Source organism: Rhinoraja longicauda, chromosome 30, assembly GCF_053455715.1.
Source record: "Rhinoraja longicauda isolate Sanriku21f chromosome 30, sRhiLon1.1, whole genome shotgun sequence".
NCBI lineage: Eukaryota > Metazoa > Chordata > Chondrichthyes > Rajiformes > Arhynchobatidae > Rhinoraja > Rhinoraja longicauda.
In genome coordinates, this window is record NC_135982.1 from 22,871,496 (window position 1) to 22,891,877 (window position 20,382).

Sequence of the window (20,382 nt, forward strand, 5' to 3'; positions counted from 1 at the left end):
TGAAATGAAAATCAACATTGGGGTATGCACAAGACCAGTTTCAATAAAATTTGGGGAACTAAGGAAAATTATGGGATGGAAAAGTTGGAGGAAAAGATCGTAAATGGCTGATCAGGTTGAGGGGCTGCATGATCAACGTCTGCTTCTTTTGCTCATACTCTTCTAGCCTTAAAGAATTTTTGCCACCCTGTATAATGATTGCCATTTGCCTTCATCATCACAACATTGTAATTATTCAGTTTTGACAACATGCATGTTTCTAGCAGCTTTTAATGACCTTAATACATCCCAAAACCTTTGCAACCTCAGTAGTAATTTTTAATGTCGAAGCACTGTTGCAATATATAATACGCAGTGTAAATTTGCACACATCAAGCTCCCACAAGCAGCAATCATCAGTTTTTTTGTGACATGAAATATTTTTCACCAATCTGATTAGTCAGAAAGTGATTTAGTTTATTAACAGGTGCAAAACAAAATCTCTCAGTAGAACACTCATGAATTGGGAGAGTCTTGGGATGCAATGATCCAGTAACACTAGAAACATAGAAAATAGGTGCAGGAGGAGGCCATTCGGCCCTTCGAGCCAGCACCGCCATTCATTGTGATCATGGCTGATCGTCCACAATCAATAACCCATGCCTGCCTTCTCCCCATATCCCTTGATTCCACTAGCCCCTAGAGCTCTATCTAACTCTCTCTTAAATCCATCCAGTGATTTGGCTTCCACTACCCTCTGTGGCAGAGAATTCCACAAATTCACAATTCTCTGGGTGAAACCCTCAGTTTTAAATGGCCTCCCCTTTATTCTAAGACTGTGGCCCCTGGTTCTGGACTCACCCAACATTGGGAACATTTTCCCTGCATCTAGCTTGTCCAGTTCTTTTATAATTTTATATATTTCTATAAGATCCCCTCTCATCCTTCTAAACTCCAGTGAATTCTATCCATTCTTTATGAAATTTAATTTCTGTCTGTTACAATTGATAAGATCTGAAGAGAATACCGATACCATACTATTCTAGAGTATACATACAGGACAGAAAGAGGCCCTTCGCCCTTCCCCCATGTCCATGCTATCAAGTATCTATGTATATTAATTCCATTGATCAGCTAACTTCCAAAAACTAACCAGGTAATTAAACAATATTCCCGCAATAGTGAAATTATCATATATTTGGAAAACATCTTGCATTTCCAATGAAAATAGCAGTTATCTCTAAAACTCATGGAAGAATTGGATATTGATTAATAAATTCTGCCATCATCGAACTGAAGTGAAATTTCTCATAAAATGTAAAAGGTTTCTGAGAAAAACTATTTCTATGATTTCACAATTCATTAATAGCGTTCAGCAACTTCTCGTAAATCAGAGGAGGCAAGATGGATCTGCTTCTAACAGAAAATATTACTGATAACTCCATGAGAGCAATGTTCAACAAATGATACGAGTTAATGCTATCTCACGCAAAATATAAAAAACGTCTTTCAAGGTTATATGAAATATCACTCAAGTTAAAGCAATGCTGATCAAAATAAACCATAACACATCTATAAAAATCATGCAACAGGCATGTACCAGGTATAGTTGGGTAAAGGCTTTTCCATTTCAAACTCTCAATTTGTTCAAAATTCCCTTGCAACTCATAACCCTTTTCTTACTTTTTCCTGCCATTGACTGAAAAAATACTTACTTATGCAGCAGTTTACTGTCATTTCAGTCATAGATATAGAAAATATTGCTAATGTTGCCCTAGATTGTCACAACTGAGTTACAACAGGTTGAGAACTGAGAATACAACACTTGCACATGCACTTCCAGCAAGATTACTGAACAACTGGAAGTGGGAATTCTGCTCAATTTCTTCCTTCCACAATAAGGAGTAAGTACTGCAAATGCTGCCTCAGCTGACATCACTGTGCAACTCAGGAACCAAATCTCTGTCCCAGGGGAACAGAACTCCTCATTTTCACGTTCATCCAAGCCATAAAGCACATTTCTTAAAACTTGGGGATGCGAGAATTTACATATAAAACAAAAACCAAATTAGTTAGAAATATTATAGATTGGTCATGTTTAGCATAACATTATGTTGAGGTTGCACTACATGATGGTAGATAAATACTCACAGGTACAAAACATGATATGTCACAATGGCAAATGCGCACATTAATCAGACCAGAGAACCAGCACAGCAATATGGAACATGCAAGCCACAACTAGGTACAAAAAGAAACAAGCTGTTTGATTGAATAGCATGCTGTCTGTAGGAGGTACCTGTAAAACTGCAACTGCCGTTTTGGACTCCCATATCGGGCACTTCAGGCAGCATGACAAGAGAAAAGTGCATATCTTAAGTCAATGAACAGAAATATTCACAAGCATTAACTAAATCCACCTAAGCCCAAGAAAATAAAGTTAATTTTCTACATTAATAGACAGTATATTATTGGTAGTATTTCATGAGAGAATATTTTTTTAATTTTAGCTAAACTATTTTATTCCTTACAGGTTTGTATTTTCTCAGAGGAGCCAGTTTTCCTAAGCACAAATAAAGCCATATTGAAGCATTCTGACTCCAATAAGAAAGAAATCAAATTTCTTAATAATTTGACTATTTGGCCTTTAAGGGCCTGTCCCACTTAGGCGATTTTTTGGCGACTGCCGGCGACTGTCAAAGTCGTAGCAGATTGCCAAAATTTTCCTTTACCCGACGACAATGACCATGACAGTGCCGAGTCAGGTCGAGATTACACCGTCTTCGGAAACATCGCGAAATTCCCATGCTGTCAATGCTTCTCTGGCGTCCTAATTTTCGCTGAAATCACTCACGTCAGTAAGTACTTGAGAGTTTTGAAATATAACATCTTGCCCGGGTTACTTGAAAACCAAGCTTCATGGTAACAAGGCATAAACTGGATTAACTTCCAGTTTACTATTGGCAGTATTAAGAAATTTAATTTTATAAGTGGTTAAGTGGATTTTTGTGAAAAGTGTGTGGGCATTCTTTGAAAATGTACGGGAGATGCATATTTGGTTTCTGGGTTGCATATCTGGGTTGGGGGCCTACTTTAAATGTAATCGCTGATGGCCATAAACATCGCGAAAATTCCCACGCTTACCTGCCCGTCAAACTGTCGCCTCCAATCCACCTGTCAAATATCCTGACGGTAAATAAATTGGTTAAACACAAGTATTTTATGGTACCTTCAAATGACTTTACTTAATTTAATATTACCTGCTTCTAAATGCATCTAAGACAACCTAGCAAACCTGGGGACAGCATGCGACAATGCCCGCAATAAGCAACGATACCTGGCGACAAGCCAGCTGCTGCTGAGAAATTTCACTCTGGTTGATTTCTCAGCAAGGCGCTGAGATCCACTACGATTCTTTGAAGACTCCTCACGATCATGCCCGCGACACCCCGGCGAACTGTCGGCGACAGCCTAGTCGCCGGCAGTCGCCTTAAAATCGCCTAAGTGGGACAGGCCCTTTAGCATTTCAGTTTCAATATTTTAAAAATCTCTATCATCCACAAATACTATAATTCAGTAGGGAATGAGATGGGTGAGGAAAGTCTTGCTCGTTTTATCTGTTGACTCTCCATTAAATTCTCATTTCAAGTCAATTACAACACGAGCAACATAACAGTTCAGTTTTTACTCTCGGCACATATTTTACAGAAGGATCAAAGAAATGGTTATTTGGTACCAGGAGATGGGTAATGAGCATAATCATAACACTGATCCCAAAACTGAAGATGGTCAAGTTTATGTTAACCTCAAATAAAATAGAGAATTACATGAAGCAATGGTATGAAATTTTATTGTGTATCCCACTGCTGCAAAATAAACCCTATGTAGAATAAATCAGACTTTGACTCAAAAATCTGACTAACTAATTATCTTGTTTTAAACTACTGTAGTAGTTTTCCATATATAAATAATGCTAATCCCTAACAATCCATTAGAAAAAAAACCCCAATTCACATGCTATCAATTCACCTTCATATCAAAGAATAAAAAAGTAAAAGTTTAGTAACAATCCCTTAGAAAAAACCCCCCCAATTCACATGCTATCAATTCACCTTCATATCAAAGAATAAAAAAGTAAAAGTTTAGTAAACCTGCTTCTCAATTCATTTTGTAATAAACAACAACATCAGAAATAAAAGGAAAATAAAATGCATTCTCTAGGCAAGCACAAAAGGCACTTTTTATTACCTAACTCTTAATAACAGTGGCCCACTTTTGGAACCACTGCCAGAGCTCCAGGATTTGATCCGACAAAGATGAAATGGAGTAAATATTCAGGTTTGGATGGTACGTGACTGGAGGAGAATATGGAAGTACTGGTATTCTCAGACCCAATTTAGTTTTCTTGATGGTAACGATAGTGGATTTGGGAGGTGTTAAAGAAGCTTTAGCAAGTTACTGTAGTGCACAATGGAGTCACAGTGCATCTCTTTTGCAGGGTGCAAATTGGTTAACGTGGTCAGTGGGCTCAAAATCAAAAAGATACCTTGTCCTGGGGTGTTGAGTTTCTTGAGTATTGTTGAGTAGCAATCACCCAGTAATCTATTATGTTCCAGATAATTGAAAAACTCTGGCAAGTCATGAGGCAAGTCATTTACCCCAAAATACCAATCTGCCCTAACAGCCATAGTATTTGCATTCTTATTTTAGTATGTTTCCAAATAATGTGACGATGTTCAATGACTACCCTGTACAATCACCACCCAATCCCCTTCCCCTCCCTCTAGAACTGATGGTAGTGGTTTACACAATAGTATGGCAAGGATGAATGACAAAGATTAAACCTTCCGAGTTTGGACACTTGCGAGGAATTGTGTGGCTTACCGTTTATGAACTCTAGCATTGACATTGCCCAGATTCTTTTGCACGTCCTCGTCAGGCCTGTCCTCATTCAAGGGTAGCAACTCTCTGCATTTAACTTTCTGACTGAGGTAAGGTGACTGAAAAAGCAACTAATGAAGTTGGGTATGGGACTCTGCCCAGAGGAAATCCAGCAAAAATGCCAATGACCTGACATAATTAAGTATAACCATCTGCCTTGTTACTGTGTATGCTTGTTGTTTGTAAAGAGTAAAATGAGTAGAAACAAAAACCAAATATCCCTACGTTCTAATGGAAAAGATTTCAGAATGTTCCACTTATTTTTAACAATTGCTACATCGAGTTTTGCAATGTCACAAATAATTAGTACATTAATCTCTATGCAAAAAAAATGACATAAAGGAAACATTCGACTTTGTTAACACTTTCACCCCATCAGGACAATTTGATTTGCTGTCATATTGGAAAATTGTATTGGTCAGCAATCTTAAAATGGAAACTGGTCATAAAATTATGCTGTTTTACTTGGCCAGAATTCCAGTTAGATCCACCACACCTCAAAGCATTTGGTGGATATAACTGGGGCCATGATGCAATCCTCAGGCACTAGATGAGAGTAGCTATAAATTACGGTTAGCTCTTCTGACAATAAACAGTTGACACTAGATGGGAAACAAATTAAAGACGTTTTTCAACATCAAAGTTATTTTTCTGTGCAGCATGTTGGCAAGGTGCAAGAGTGTAAATACAAATTTGCAGAGCACAATTAAAAAAGGAGACCAAGCACCAGGGAGTGTATATTGTGGAACCATTTGTTAAAGTAGTACACTCATTTAGTGAAGATAGAGAGAATAAATGGCCAGTTTTAAATTTCTATTCATGACATACAAATCATCAAAGCACAAATTATTTTTAATGTTAGCAACAATTATTATTTATTTCTTACATTAAATATATTATTTCCAACATTACTCTTTGTTTGTGCATTATTTCCAACATTACTCTTTGTTTGTGCATTATTTTCCAAGTGGGCATAATTATTTTCCTATAAAACAATAAGTGTTGGAGCAAAAATCGAAACACAATAAATGCTTTGGATTTTAAATAAATTTAAAATCAAGAGACACTGGAATACCGTAATCCTGTCTACACTTCCTATCCATACATCTATCCAAATGCCTTTTGAAAGTCGTAAGCTTCTATAGCTTCCTCCGACAGCTCCTTCCTGATATGGACTACTCTGGGTGAAAAAGGTGCCCACGAGGTCCCTCTTAAATCTCTCCCCTCTCTTTATAAACCTATGCCCTTTAGTTTTAGAATCCATAACCTTGGAAAAACAAATGTGAGTATTCACTTTATCCATGCCCTGAAGAATTTTTATAAATTTCAATAAAGTCACCCCTGAGCCTTTGATATATATGATAGATAAATAAATAGATAAATAAATAGATAGATATATAAATGGATAAACACACACACACACACAGATTATATATATATATCCCTGTAAAATAAACAAGTTTAGGCCTTTTTGCCCAACATGTCTGTGCTCATAATGAGCATATCTACACAAATCCCATTTTATTCTCTCTATTTTCCCATCAATTTCCTTCCAACATCCATCATTCACCTAACACTTGGGTCAATTTACATACTAACCCACACACATTGTGATGTGAAAGGATACTGGAGCTCCGAGAGGAAACCTACATAGCCACACAGAGACTGAGCAAACTCCATTAAAGCAAACTGGAGATTTGGATTTGACCCATATTGCTAGCACTGTAAGGTAGGTAGCAGCTCTTCCTGCTGCACCACTCTGCCCACATTAAAAATTAAAGACTCATTTCAACCACTTTCAATAATATTTGACAAATTCTTCTCTCTGACAAAAAAGATGAGGCAGAAAATATACTTGCATTACACAAGGCCTCCTGTGGGCTGCAGATCAGAAAAAGATCACAACTGCATCAAGTGCACCATCTACTGGTCCAATAATTACTAACATTTTTAGACAATTGTTGGTTAAGCTAAATGTACAAAATTCAATCTCAAGATAACTTGCAGAATTAACTGAAAGAAATGCTAAGAATTCTAGTCTTTTTTTTCAGATTTTCATTACTATTGATTAAACAGTTCTAATCCCTGCATTGTGCATTGAAAGCAAGCTAAATACCTATTCATTCTGTTTCTCAAGATCAAAAATATTTCCTCTTTAAAAAAGAAATCCTACATTGTTGGCCCCAATTTAAATAGCTTTGCTTGCGTTCTTCAGTTTTCTCAGCGTCTTTTGTTTTGAATCTACGCTCTGTGACATTCAGGTTTCAATTTAAAATAACATCCAGATTCACATCAGCAAAATAATCTCATGAAGTCAGCTGAATCATTTGGTCTGATCTCACACATTTAGAAATGTTCCACTCAAATACAGAACTTCAGAATAACCAATGCATTGCATGTATGTATGTGTGGAATAACATCCATTAATCTGGAAAATGTGCTAACGTGACACCAGCAAAGTCCTAAGTGAACCTGATTATCGGAGTTTCATTCTATACAGCTGAATGTTCCTTCACCTGTAGACAGAAAGTCAGTGCTTGACCTGTAAATCACATCTGGAGATCCCGTGTCTCACCTGGAAATATGCCTGAACAATTTATGCATCATATGCAAATCATTGCACTCTGTTTCAGTGCTTCACCTGTAAATCATGCCCGGAGAACCTGTGTGCCTTAGGGAAAGTCGAGCTGGTGAGTCTGTCGTGGATTCCGGATACATCAGGTCAGCTGCTTCAGCCACAAGAATGAATGGTTATCCGCACACTGTCAGTTGCAAAACCTGCAGCAATACAAAACCAGAGACAGAGGCATTAGAAGCTACTCTGAAAATCTGTATTAAGGCTTACAACCTTAATATAGAACTTTTACAGATGAAAAACTGTGATATGTGACAGATTTTGCATAACCATTTAGTTTGGTGAAGCATTATTTTATTGTCCATAAACACAATGTATATACTTATGTGTCAAAGTAGTCCAATTTACCATATCATTGCAGAGATATCATTGGACAATACACTGGAATTTAGAAGGATGAGAAGGAATCTTATTGAAACATATAAGATTATTAAGGGGTTGGACACGTTAGAGGCAGGAAACATGTTCCCAATGTTAGGGGAGTCCCGAACCAGGGGCTATAGTTTAAGAATAAGGGGTAGGGCATTTAGAACGGAGATGAGGAAAACCTTTTTCAGTCAGAGAGTTGTAAATCTGTGGAATTCTCTGCCTCAGAAGGCAGTGGAGGCCAATTCTCTGAATGCCTTCAAGAGAGAGCTAGATAGTGCTCTTAAGGATAGCGGAGCCAGGGGGTATGGGGAGAAGGCAGGAACGGGGTACTGATTGAGAATGATCAGCCATGATCACATTGAATGGTGGTGCTGGCTCGAAGGGCTGAATGGCCTACTCCTGCACCTATTGTCTATTGACAAAGTGCTGCTAAAATCATATTTTCACAGAGTTCAGTCCTCCATATCATTTAATGTGTTCAAGGATAAAAGTTACTATCTATCATCAGAAAATAACTCCAGATAACTTCAAGAAGATAATGTATCATAAACAGCAGGAGCATGGACTTCCCAATGAGTACCAATAAAAAAGAACTAAAAACTCAGGAAGTGCACCTGCCTCTCAACGACATTCATTGAAGAGCAAATATAGTCTCCTTTCTGTTAACCCTCCAAAGGTATCATCAGTAAAACAAGTATTGGGGTGAATAATTTTAATTCTATAATCTCAGCTGTATAAATGCAAACATTTTAGCAAGAGATTAAACAACGCAAATCCTTTCATTCAAAGCAGCAACTATACCTGGATAATTATCCATTTGTTAATTAGCTAGACAGCTGAGAGCATGTCAAGCAATTTCCTTTGGCCAACTTCTCAAAGAATGGAAGTAAGGGTGAGTTTAAGCAAAAATGACCTCAATCTGCATAATCTAAGTTTTAAGTTTTACTGGGTTCCCAGTCAATGAGAGAATTTTTCACAAAGCTAATAATGACTATCAAAAATAATGGGCTTTAAAAATAACAATCAAAAGGATAATGAGAGATACAATAACTGCATAAGCTGGGAATTTGAAACAAAATGTAAATTATAGCAGCTCAGGCAGTATCGATGCAAAGAGGCACAGGGTTAATATTTCAGGTCAAAGCCAATTTATCGGAAGGGATAGATAGGACAAAGGGAACATCTATGTACTCTGTAAGTTGAAGCCAGGTCAATCCTGAAGTGATTTACAATCTCTATATGTTTCATACAGGTTTCCTATTGACAATGGATAAGGTTGCTTAAAATTGATCGAACAACCATCACAGCAAGATTTTTTAAAGGTTAAATTAATCTTGATTCCATCATTCTACTATTTTACTACAATGAGGCATCAGGATATGTCTGGTCCTAACACAGGCATCATATACACATGCTGGACAGCAAAAACACTAAAACCATTCCCTTTGGCAACATACAGTTGACCTACATAGACCAATGATGTGGCTAAATCAGTTTGTCATTTTCCCTATCTAGATTGCTCTATTTTTCACTAAAAATGTTGACTTTACAGAAGAAATTGTTATGAAGCTCTACATATATACATTTTCATTATCTCAGAGTAACTAGAAGGACCAAGATACTGCAATTCATTCTCACTGAGAAGACCATCAATTGAAGTATTCATGTTAAATTTTCAATTGATACATTTTAATACAACACTTTGCAGTTTCAAATCAACTGCAACATTCCCAATGCAATTCAAAGCAATTAATTACAAAGTAAATTTCAATAAACTATTCCAGTGTTGAACAAAATGATGGCATCAATCCAATTTGGTAAATTTGCAGAGATTAGGCAGAACTTCAATGTGTGCATAGTTAAATGTCTGCCCAACCATAGACACTGTGTCATTTCATTGTACAAACTAATCTGATATACAATATCAATTATTTTTCTCCTCCAAGGAATCCAAACACAAATGTTTCAAGAATTAGTGTTAATTTTAATATTAGGAACATTTAATTAAAACAAGCACCACAAAAAATATATCATTAGCATGATTGGCAGTTGAGTGACTAATGAATCATCCCCTTCAGCTGCTTCATCATTGACCTTCCTTCTTTTGTAAGGTCACAAGTAGGGAAGTTTGCTGATGATTCAGCACCATTCACCACTTTTCAGATAACAATGCAGTCTACAACTAAACACAGCAAGATCTGACAATATCCAAACCCAAGGAATTGCAAATGCTGGAATCTTGAACATAACAAAGTGCTGGAGGAACTCAGTGGGTCAGGCAATATCTTTGGAGGGAATGAACCAACAATGTTTTGGGTTGGGACCCCTCTTCAGATTGATTGCTTCAGACTTCAGTCTGCAGAAGAATCCCAAACCAAACCATCATCAATTCATTCCCTCCATCGATGCTGCCTGATTCACTGAGTTGCTCCAACACTTTTATGTTTTGTTGGATAATATCCAGGCCAGGGCTGAATATCCAACAAGAGAAGCTCTCACTCATCACTGAATCCCCCACTATCAATATCCTGGGGGTTACCAATGACCAGAAATTGAATTGGTGCAGCTATGTACATAATGTGGCTATAAGAGCAAGTCTGGGGTCCTGTGGCACCTAACTCACCTCTTAAGTCCCCAAAGCCCATCCAATATCTACAAAGCTCAGGATAGGAGTACAATGCATTACACTCCACTTGCCTGGATAGATGCAGCTTCAGCAACATTCAAGAACCTTGACACCATTCAGGACACAGTAGCCTGCTTGAGGGATACCTTACCCACAACCTGTCATTCACTTCACCACTGACGCACTGAAATTCTACCTGTCAATTGAGATAGTTTCATTTCACTCTTGCTTTATTTCCTATTCTTTGGCAACATCTTGGTCTTTTGCTGAATTCTGAATCTCTAAATTAGTAGCAAGAATTAGAAGTGTCTAAGCAACTGCTATTCTTTGTCCCGCCCCCTCCGCTGACATCAGTCTGAAGAAGGGTCTTGACCCGAAATGTCACCCATCCCTTCTCTCCAGAGATGCTGCCTGACCCGCTGAGTTACTCCAGCATTTTGTGTCTACAAGCAACTGCTATTAATATTTTCTTCCCCCTGCAGTTCCTTGACTTTCATGCTTCTTGCCATTGAATCAAATTCTAATTCTATACAATGATCTGCCCAGCCAAGTTCATTTTTATCTATGTATGATATCACCTCTTTTCCACAATGCTAACCCAACTCATTTTCCTTTATAACTGTCAACATTGAATACCCCAAAATATTTTGCTTTCTGTTTCATTTATTCTGCTAATTGGATCTTACAGACTTTGAGTCACATAGCACAAAAACAGGCCTTTCAGCTCACCCTACCCATGCTGACAATCAAGCACCTATCCACACTCATCCCACTGGTCAACACTTGGTCCATAGCCATCTCTGTCATGTTGACTCACGTTTTGGTACAGAAAAAGAGATAGGTCTTTCAACCCACTGACCACACTGACCAACAACCATGTATTTATATTAATCCAGGAATTTATTCTCCCCTCATTCTCAACAATGTTAAAGTATCAAACAATGAAAAAGGGGTAATCCCCTCCCCATTGCACCAAATCTGGGAGTTGAGGTGAGAAAGATTGAGGTGGTCCAGTTTTATACTGCCATCATCAAGTCTGTCCTCACCTTCTCCATCATGGTCTGGTTTGGCTCAGCCACCAAGCACGACATCCGGAGCCTGCAGCGCATCGCATGATCAGCCGAGAAGGTTGTTGGCTGCAACCTTCCCCCCATTGACAAACTGTAAACTGCAAGGGCCAGGAAGAGAGCGGGTAAGAATATCTCTGACCCCTCTCACCCTGGCCACAAACTCTTTGAAGTACTTCCCTCTGGAAGGCAACTCCGGACTGTCAAAGCCGCCACAGCCAGACATAAAAACAGCTTTTTTCCATGAGCAGTAGCTCTACTCAACAACCAAAAGTCTGTAGCCTCCTTTTGCTCGGGTATTTTATTTCATTCTTCACATGTTTAAATTATAATGTTTTATTTTTAATTGTCTACTGTATATCGTGTTGTTACTTGTGAGCAAAGCACCAAGGCAAATTCATTGTATGTATACATACTTGGCTAATAAAATGTATTCAATTCAATTCAAAACAGCACAGCTCTGCAGTCCAAATGCACAATACATCTTATTTTACATCCAAATCTCTTGATCTACTGAATTCTTATGACCTTGTAAATCCTAAAAGCCAAGAAGAATCTAAAGCCTTTATAAAAATAGCCTCAACTTTAAAAGAATAAAAAATAAAATCTTACTGCATCGATGTCTGACAATATTATGGCTGCTAAGAATGGTCCTGCCTCTGCACTGCAGCATTTGGCTGCAACTTGCAGAAGTCATTCAAAAATCAGTGAGTTTCCTTAAAAGCTCTGGAGAACAATCCCACTACAAACCTTTTACAATGCATTATGAAGGCTATAGCTACGTAATTCTTTAGTTCACAATGTTTGAAAACAAATTGGATTCATACTGTAAGGCAAAACTAAAACTGAAAGATGACTTAATGCAGGTCTCGGTTTCAAAAAGATTGACATGACACCAATTCCCTTTTAAGCTATAACATAAAACATAATACTGAGAATCTTATATTCATTATTAAAATTCAGTTTTGCATTTCAGCTAGCCTGCTAAATTAGAAAATGTGTAATACATGCAGTACATACGTATTTATTGCAATCAGCTTGCAAAATAAGCATGCAGAGTATTTTGATGAAGAATTCCACTGCAGTGGCTTATATGATCCAGCTACACGCTGTCCTGTAGAGGGTGTTAGAGGAAAGCTTACAGATACAGAATGATATTTGCAGTTTATTTATTTCAAGTCACTGATGAGCTGTCAGCATAACTTATTTGGCCTATTAATGTCTTATTTAAAATTTGACCTATAAATGTCTTATTCTGCAATAGTGTGAAAAGTAATTTGTATAAAAAATTGAAAGACTATTTTACTAATAACATATAGTGAATGATGGAGAGTTAAACAGCTAACAGAACTGGACAGCTCCAGGAACATGCCAACACTTATTGACACTCAATTGCTTGGTTCCTCAAACAAAGACAAAGCTGAAGATTTTGAAAGCATCCCCAGTGAAAAATGCCAAATGGAAGATCCTTCTCAGTTAACACCCATTTATCAATGTGCTCACAGCTGTTCACTTTGTTTATTATCAGGAGCACCCAGGTCCAGACACAATTAGTCAAACTTCAATCAGTTCCAGAAGTGAGGCAATACTGATTGCTCTTCACACCAAGTCTGTATTTATTGAAAGTGGCATCAAGGAACTTGGGAGTCTATCGTCACTGGAGGGTGAAAAATCACGAATTGCTGAAATCTCTCCCTTTCCACCAACATTCCTTTCTCTGGCTTCACAATTTGCAACTCTTCAATCCTTTTGCCTCACGCAGTCTTTTCATCTTTAGCCTTTGTCCAACCATCTGCCTATTAAAAAAATCCCTCACCTGTATCCACCTATTACCTGCCAGGCTTCATCCCGTCCCTCCTCTCTTCTAACTTTCTTCCCCCACCCCCATCTCGCACAATCAGTATGAAGAAGGGTCCTGACTCGAAACGTCACCTATGGAGTTACTCAAGCAATGTGTCTTTTTTGGAAATCATGATGTTTCGACATCTGGTTTACCGGGTGCTGATTCCCACACTTGCCACCACTCACCAGAGCCCTGGTGGCAATAATATCTTTAAACTCATCTGGTTTAAGGTTGCCTTATTCTCTTGAAAGGTACTTAGTTATATCTTACCCAAGTGCCCTTTAGAGGTACCAATTTCAAAGGAAAATATATTATTCTGCTGTGTAATATATATTTTTTAATCAATTAAAAGTGCGATGTGGTATTAACAGGATGAGGTCCAATAGTTTGAAAATCCATTACCATCCAGATTAACAGTTTTACTGTACTAGTTCAGTAATTTAACTCCACCAACATACCCTGTGGATGCAGTATGGCTTAGTACCCATTCCCTGGAATGATGCTAGGGCTTAGATGTTCAACAATTTCACCTCAATGAAGTCCAGGAATGTAGTCCAGGAATAGCCTATTCGAACTGACATTAAAAAATGTCACATTTCATATCCTTCCTTAATCAGACAACACATTAATTCTCAACACTGGTGTTCTGCAAGGATGCTTTCTCAGTCCCCCACTACATTCCATATACACTCATCATGACTGTCTGGCCAAATTTGGCTCTAACGCCATCTACAGGTTTGTAGATGACACCACAGTGCCAGGCCGAATCGTGAACAATGACGAGACGGAGTACAGGAAGGAGATAACAGTGACATGGTGTCAGGACAATAACCTCTCTCTCAATAATAATAATAATAATAATAATGCATTACATTTATATAGCGCTTTTCAAACACTCAAAGACGCTTTACAGGGATTACTAGAACATAGAGAAGAAAATAAATAGATAAATAAGTAAACGAACAGAAAAAGAAGACAGAAGGTGAGGTGACGGTCAGTGGTTGAAGGCAGTGCTGAACAGGTGAGACTTCAGTGATGTTTTGAATGTGGTGAGTGAGGAGGAGTCTCTGACGGTTTGGGGTAGTGAGTTCCAGAGGGTGGGAGCAGCGATGGAGAAAGCCCTGTCAATGTCAGCAAGATACAGGAGCTAGTTATTGACTTCAGGAAGCATGGTGGAGTACATGCCCCAATCACCATCAATGGTGCGGAAGTGGAAATGGTTGAGAGGTTCAAGTTCTTTGGCGTTAATATTACCAATGATCTGTCGTGGATCAACCACATTGATACAATAGCAAAGGCCGCACACCAACACCACTACTTCCTGAGGAGACTGAGGAAATTCGGCATGTCGCCAATGACTTACAAATTTCCACAGATGCACCACGGAAAACATACTGTCGGGTTGTATCACTGCTTGGTTTGGGAACAGCTCTGCCTAAGACTGCAGAAAGTTGTAGATGTAGCCCAGTCCATCGCACAGACCAGACTTCCCACCATTGAATCCATGCCTTGGAAAAAGCAACCAAAATAATCAAAGAATTGTCCCACCCCAGTCATTCCTTCTTCTCCCTGCTCCCATCCGGCAGAAGGTACAGAAGCTTGAATGTAAGCACCAACAGACTCAAGGACAGCTTCTCTCCCTCTGTTATCAGCCTTCCGAATGGTCGTTCTTTAGGCTAGGATACTGTCCGATTCACCTCTACCAAATTGTGGACATTGGACTTTGTTCATGAAACAGATGCAATACAATGCTGAGAACTATATTCTGCACCTTGTATCTTCCCCTTTACTCTATCTATTGTATTTGAGTTTGACTTCATTGTATTTATGATCTGTTTGGATAGCATGCAATACAAAGCTTTTCACTGTACTTTGGTACACAAAACCTAAACCTAAGTTTGACATATGAGTGTGGGCCCCTGAAAGACTGTTCAGGGATGGGCCCTCTTCCGTAGTTCCTCCTTCAGCTCCTCTGGATGTCATGTTTAGCTGGAGGTCCAGCAGACAAACTAAGATTCCTATTAATGTAACAAGAAAAGGCTATTTAAATTATCATGCTCACTCAAACCTGCTCCAGGTCTTACAACTGCAATCTTCAGCCACATTGATGTAATGTTCTCCCTCAACTGGACTCTTAATTGACCTAAATGCAGTGGATATTCCTTTTAAATAACAAAGGTGCAATACATTGTTAAGGCTACCTTTCTTGTAAATGGTCCTCAATGGATATTAAGTACATAGAAACATAGAAAATAGGTGCAGGAGGAGGCCATTTGGCCCTTCGAGCCAGCACCACCATTCATTGTGATCATGGCTGATCATCCTGCCTTCTTCACATATCCCTTGATTCCACTAGCCCCTAGAGCTCTATCTAACTCTCTTTTAAATTCATCCAGTGAATTGGCCACTGCCTTCTGTGTCAGAGAATTCCACAAATTAACAACTCTCTGGGTGAAAAAGTTTCTTCTCACCTCAGTTTGAAATGGCCTCCCCTTTATTCTTAGACTGTGGCCCCTGGTTCTGGACTCCCCCAACATTGGGAACATTTTTCCTGCATCTCACTAGTCCAGTCCTTTTCATATCAGTGAATCATTTTTAGAGATTGAGAGCAGCACAGTGGCATAGCAGTAGAGTTGCTGCCTTACAGCGCAGAGACCCGGGTTTGATCCTGACTATGGATGCTGTCTGTACGGAGTTTGTATGTTCTCCCTGTGACCACGTGGGTTTTCTCTGGGTGCTCCGGTTTCATCCCACACTCCAAAGACGTACAGGTTTGTAGATTAAATGGCTTTGGTAATATTGTAAATTGTCCCTTGTGTGTGGGATAGTGCTAGTGTAAGGGGTGATCGCTGGTCGGCGTGGACTAGGTGAGCCAAATGACCTGTTTCTACACTGTATCTCTAAAAGTAAAAAGTAAAAGAAATGCAAGTGGATATACGTCACCGGTAGCCTGTCGATGCACGTCATCGGTGGTAGCTCTACAAGCTCTGTGCGTTGGTACAGTGAAAATACAAAAGCACATAATTGGAAGTCCTGTAGTCCATTAAACATCTGCTTATGTCACAGAATTTCTAGGTCGGAATCAAATCAAGGGATGATAAATAGATGCAGGAGGAACTCCTCTTTTTAAAACAACGAAATGGTGGTAAACAGTAGGAATAACATTGGCAGATGAATGAAATGAGTTGCATGGAGAAATTAGATAAGATCAGGTCAACAAATGGGATTCAGGACTATTAGAAATGCCACAAAGGGATATTGTGGATACTTAAAGTAAATCTTTTGCTAAGCTGCAGCAAAGGTTATTGCTGAGAATAAAAGCTCATGGTATAGGGCATATGTTGGTGGAGACAGAAAATTGGCAGCCTAAAAAAAAAGTGACATAAATGAGCATCTTTCAGAAAGCAAGAAGTATTGAATGACATGCTACAGGGAATGTCACTGCGCTCTTAACTTTTATCATTTATATCAATGAATTAAATAAAGGAACTGAAGGTATAATTATGAATGTTTTGTTGACACAAAGGCAAGTAGGAAAGTTTTTTCCACCCTCTTCAGGTCACTTATGCATTGTCCATTTCAATGACTCCTCTTGATTTTCCCTCCTTTTCACCACAGTAGTTCAAGTGTTCCCTTGCAACATTCTCACCTCTGAAGGCCATTGATGCTGAAGTTATTTTCATGCAACATTTATTTTCTCAGAGGCCAAACCAAGCCTTCAAAAATGGGCATGAAGGAAAATGTTAATTTAAATAACTAGTGGAAGAGGTTTGCATGAGATAGCTGACAACTAGCCGAAACACATGGGGCCGAATAGTCTCCAATGTTAAATGAATACCACAAGCGGCTCCGAGCCATTGCGAAGCATGGGTCTGTGATTCAGCCAAGATCACATCATCTATCTCTGCTGTGCACAGCTGCAATAAGTAATGACATCTGAAATATACAGAGCATTAAAAACTTAAGACAGGCAGTTGCAGAGAGAAACACATCTATATCCCAATGGGAACCTTTAATTTATATCTACCTGCAGAGGCAATGAGGAGTTTTACTGGAGATTACAATTGAGGATTGTAAGTTACATATCATTGCTCTGCTTTCTGTTGATATAGCAGCAATGAAGCATGAGTACATTGGTAATATAATTAGCTATGCAAATAACACCAGAAAAACATCCAGAAGTGCCAGGCTCAATTTCCCAATGGGCATGATTTGAATCAGAAATGCTCTCAATCGTTAAAACATGCATAAAACTGTTGTTATGTTGGTTTACACATAAAATCAGTTGCAAATGGATCCAATTTTGAGACAATACCATTCCCCATTTCCCATTGTGTGCAGGCATTGTGTTTCAGCTGCCTATTCGCTTTAAAACTGTTACATTTTTAATGGAAACAAATACAACAAATTAGTGAATAAACGACTAACTTTATTTTGAAACAAATGCAACTCAAAGCTGATCTCCCTCTTAGCCTAAATAATGCTCACTGTGAAACTCCACACCAAACAGGGTTACATGATTCAAAAGCCGCCTTGCTGCTAAGAGATTCTATCATTGCAAATTTATGGTCATTTTAGCAAAAGCTAGTGAAAAATGTTATTTTTATTTACATCAGTCAACATAGACTCCAGAATATTAACATAGTTATTAACCAAACTTCAATAAATGTTAAGGGTCTTGACCTATGCCTACTATTATTTCTGCAATTTACCTGAAAGCCAATATCCCTTAACTAACCTACGCTTGAACCCATAGGCCTTGCTTCCAAATTGAGAACAAATTAAAATCATGTTTCACCACCCTGACAACTAGACAGTGTTCGGTGACTATAATACCTCTATGTGCAACTGTTATTCATCAGCTCACAATTAAATTGAAATGAAATCACTTTTCCTTTGTAGGAAGGCTTTTATCCTTTGGCTGAGTTCTGTTGTTATTTGACATGCTGTACAATTTACAGACCAAAGTCGTCCATTCTCAGTTACCGGAAGTGTGATCAAAAGGTCTTCAGCCAGAATTGGAAGTTTAGAATTTTGAGGTGGCACGGATAAATATCAATACTGCCACACACATTTAATGGTTGCTTGAAACTCAAATGAAACCACTGGCATTTTTAGTCAAAAAGATGACAATCTTGTTGAGAAATAATCAATTCCTGATCTGGAAAAATTTGTTTCAGGTAGAAAATATATGGTAGAAAACTCAACACCAATCCTTTAGACATGAAAGTTCTCAACAGTATCATAGCATATTGATCGCTGCAATTTCTAAGAGTTTAAGTTGGATCAGGAAACCGTTACATTATTTATTACTTAAAAAGTCAGCTAATATTATTAAAAACTAGAAACTAGTAAAGTTATACATGGCTGTGTTTAATCTCGGCAGATACAACATTGAGAGGCAGGTGCTTGTCCAAAACAAAGGGATGTCAAAAGTAAAATCAGAAAATCCAATTTGTGCTGTTGAAACACCCATTCAGTGCTGCTCTGGTTAAGACATATTTACTATTGTACCTTCTCAAGTGAAATGGAGATAAATAATTAATAACAGTCTATGATGAGCAGGAAGGCATATTTCAAATTCATCAAGTAAACATCATAAAACTTAACACTGAATATCCTGCTGGTATATTAGAAAATACACATCATAACATATTACATGTTGCATTCTGAGTTCCATTTCAGATCAGCTTTTATTTATGTAGACATAACTAATTACCTTCAATAAATAATAAATGCATGGAAAGATCATAATACCATTTGTGTTTCAGTAATTTATTCTCACACAATACAAAAAGAGTTAATCCAACTTTCCAAACACAAACGGAAACAAAATGGCAGACATGTGATTTGTATTGCTGGGCCACGCCGGTTTTTGTCCAGCTGTGTTCCAAAATGTCTTTACTCTCTCTCATTCTCAGACAGAAGTATACAAAGAAATACACAATTGTTCATGGACCACAATGAATGCAACCAACATTGCATCCAATAGTCTGTCATAGTGTTATGGATGTAATTTGACCAAGAAGGACATACTGTTCAACTAACAACATAAATTAACAATTACCCTGGTGATAAGCAATGAAGCTAACAATCTGGCAAATTCTTTTTTCTTCCAAAGATTAATTTTTAAATGATTTTCCACTTTCATAAGGTGGAGGAAAACATAAATAGAAAGCAAATTTGTAAACATATGTCCCCTAGGTTTGCTCCTATTACTACCAATAGACACTGGTCTTTCATTACCTGAAGATGACATTGAGGTTGACTAAAATAGTACTATTTTATTTTAAAATGTGATGCATTAAAAAAAACTAAAAACAGTTATCTTCATATCATATCAGTCTATCTTCCACAGGTAAATACCATGGGCCACCAGAACATGAAGTTCATAGATTGTTAAAGCAAGTGGCAGTAGGTCCTCCTTCTTCTTAATCTTCGCTAATCCGTTGGGATCAAGGATGACTTACTTCCACTCTAGTTTTCTGGGTTCTGTGCAACTGACGAGGTCAATATGAGAATTTAGTAGGTGCCTGCCTGGCAGTGCGGGCAACTGGGTAATTTGTGAGATGCTGCTTCTCTTCCAGTGTTTAAGATGAGCTTCTTGGTGTTCCCATTGCACAAGGTTCTCAACACCATCCCCAAATCTTCTTATTCAGTCGTGGGCCAAATTCCCGGGAAGCATTGAACTGAAACCATCCTTAAATATTTTTCTCCATCCATCTGGTATTCTGAGCCTGTGACAAAGCTTGGAATAGAGTGTCTGTTTTGGAAGTCTAACATCAAACATACAAATGATTTAGCCTAACAACAAAATTGACTGAGTGCCTCAATACTGGGGATGTTGGGCTGGAAAAGGGCACTGATGTTGGTTGGTTCCCTCTGGAAGGCGACTCCGAACTGTCAAAGCAGCCACAGCCAG

The 20,382-nt window shown here is 38.3% G+C and overlaps 1 protein-coding gene across 12 annotated transcripts in view; it reads right to left on the minus strand.

Moving 5' to 3' along the window:
- The window catches only part of kcnab2a (potassium voltage-gated channel subfamily A regulatory beta subunit 2a), a 141,081-nt gene that overhangs the window by 78,715 nt on the left and 41,984 nt on the right, over nucleotides 1–20,382 (minus strand). For 8 of the 12 annotated variants that reach the window (XM_078425608.1, XM_078425612.1, XM_078425614.1 and 5 more), the window contains 2 exons: nucleotides 7,562–7,698; nucleotides 2,279–2,320 (listed from right to left, as the gene is read on the minus strand). In XM_078425608.1, the coding sequence (XP_078281734.1) occupies nucleotides 2,279–2,320; nucleotides 7,562–7,638 (119 nt within the window). In that variant the 5' untranslated portion in view covers nucleotides 7,639–7,698. Of the gene's footprint in view, nucleotides 1–2,278; nucleotides 2,321–7,495; nucleotides 7,699–12,637; nucleotides 12,723–20,382 lie in introns of those variants that run through there. The other 4 variants (XM_078425616.1, XM_078425619.1, XM_078425613.1 and 1 more) reach the window with 3 other exon arrangements.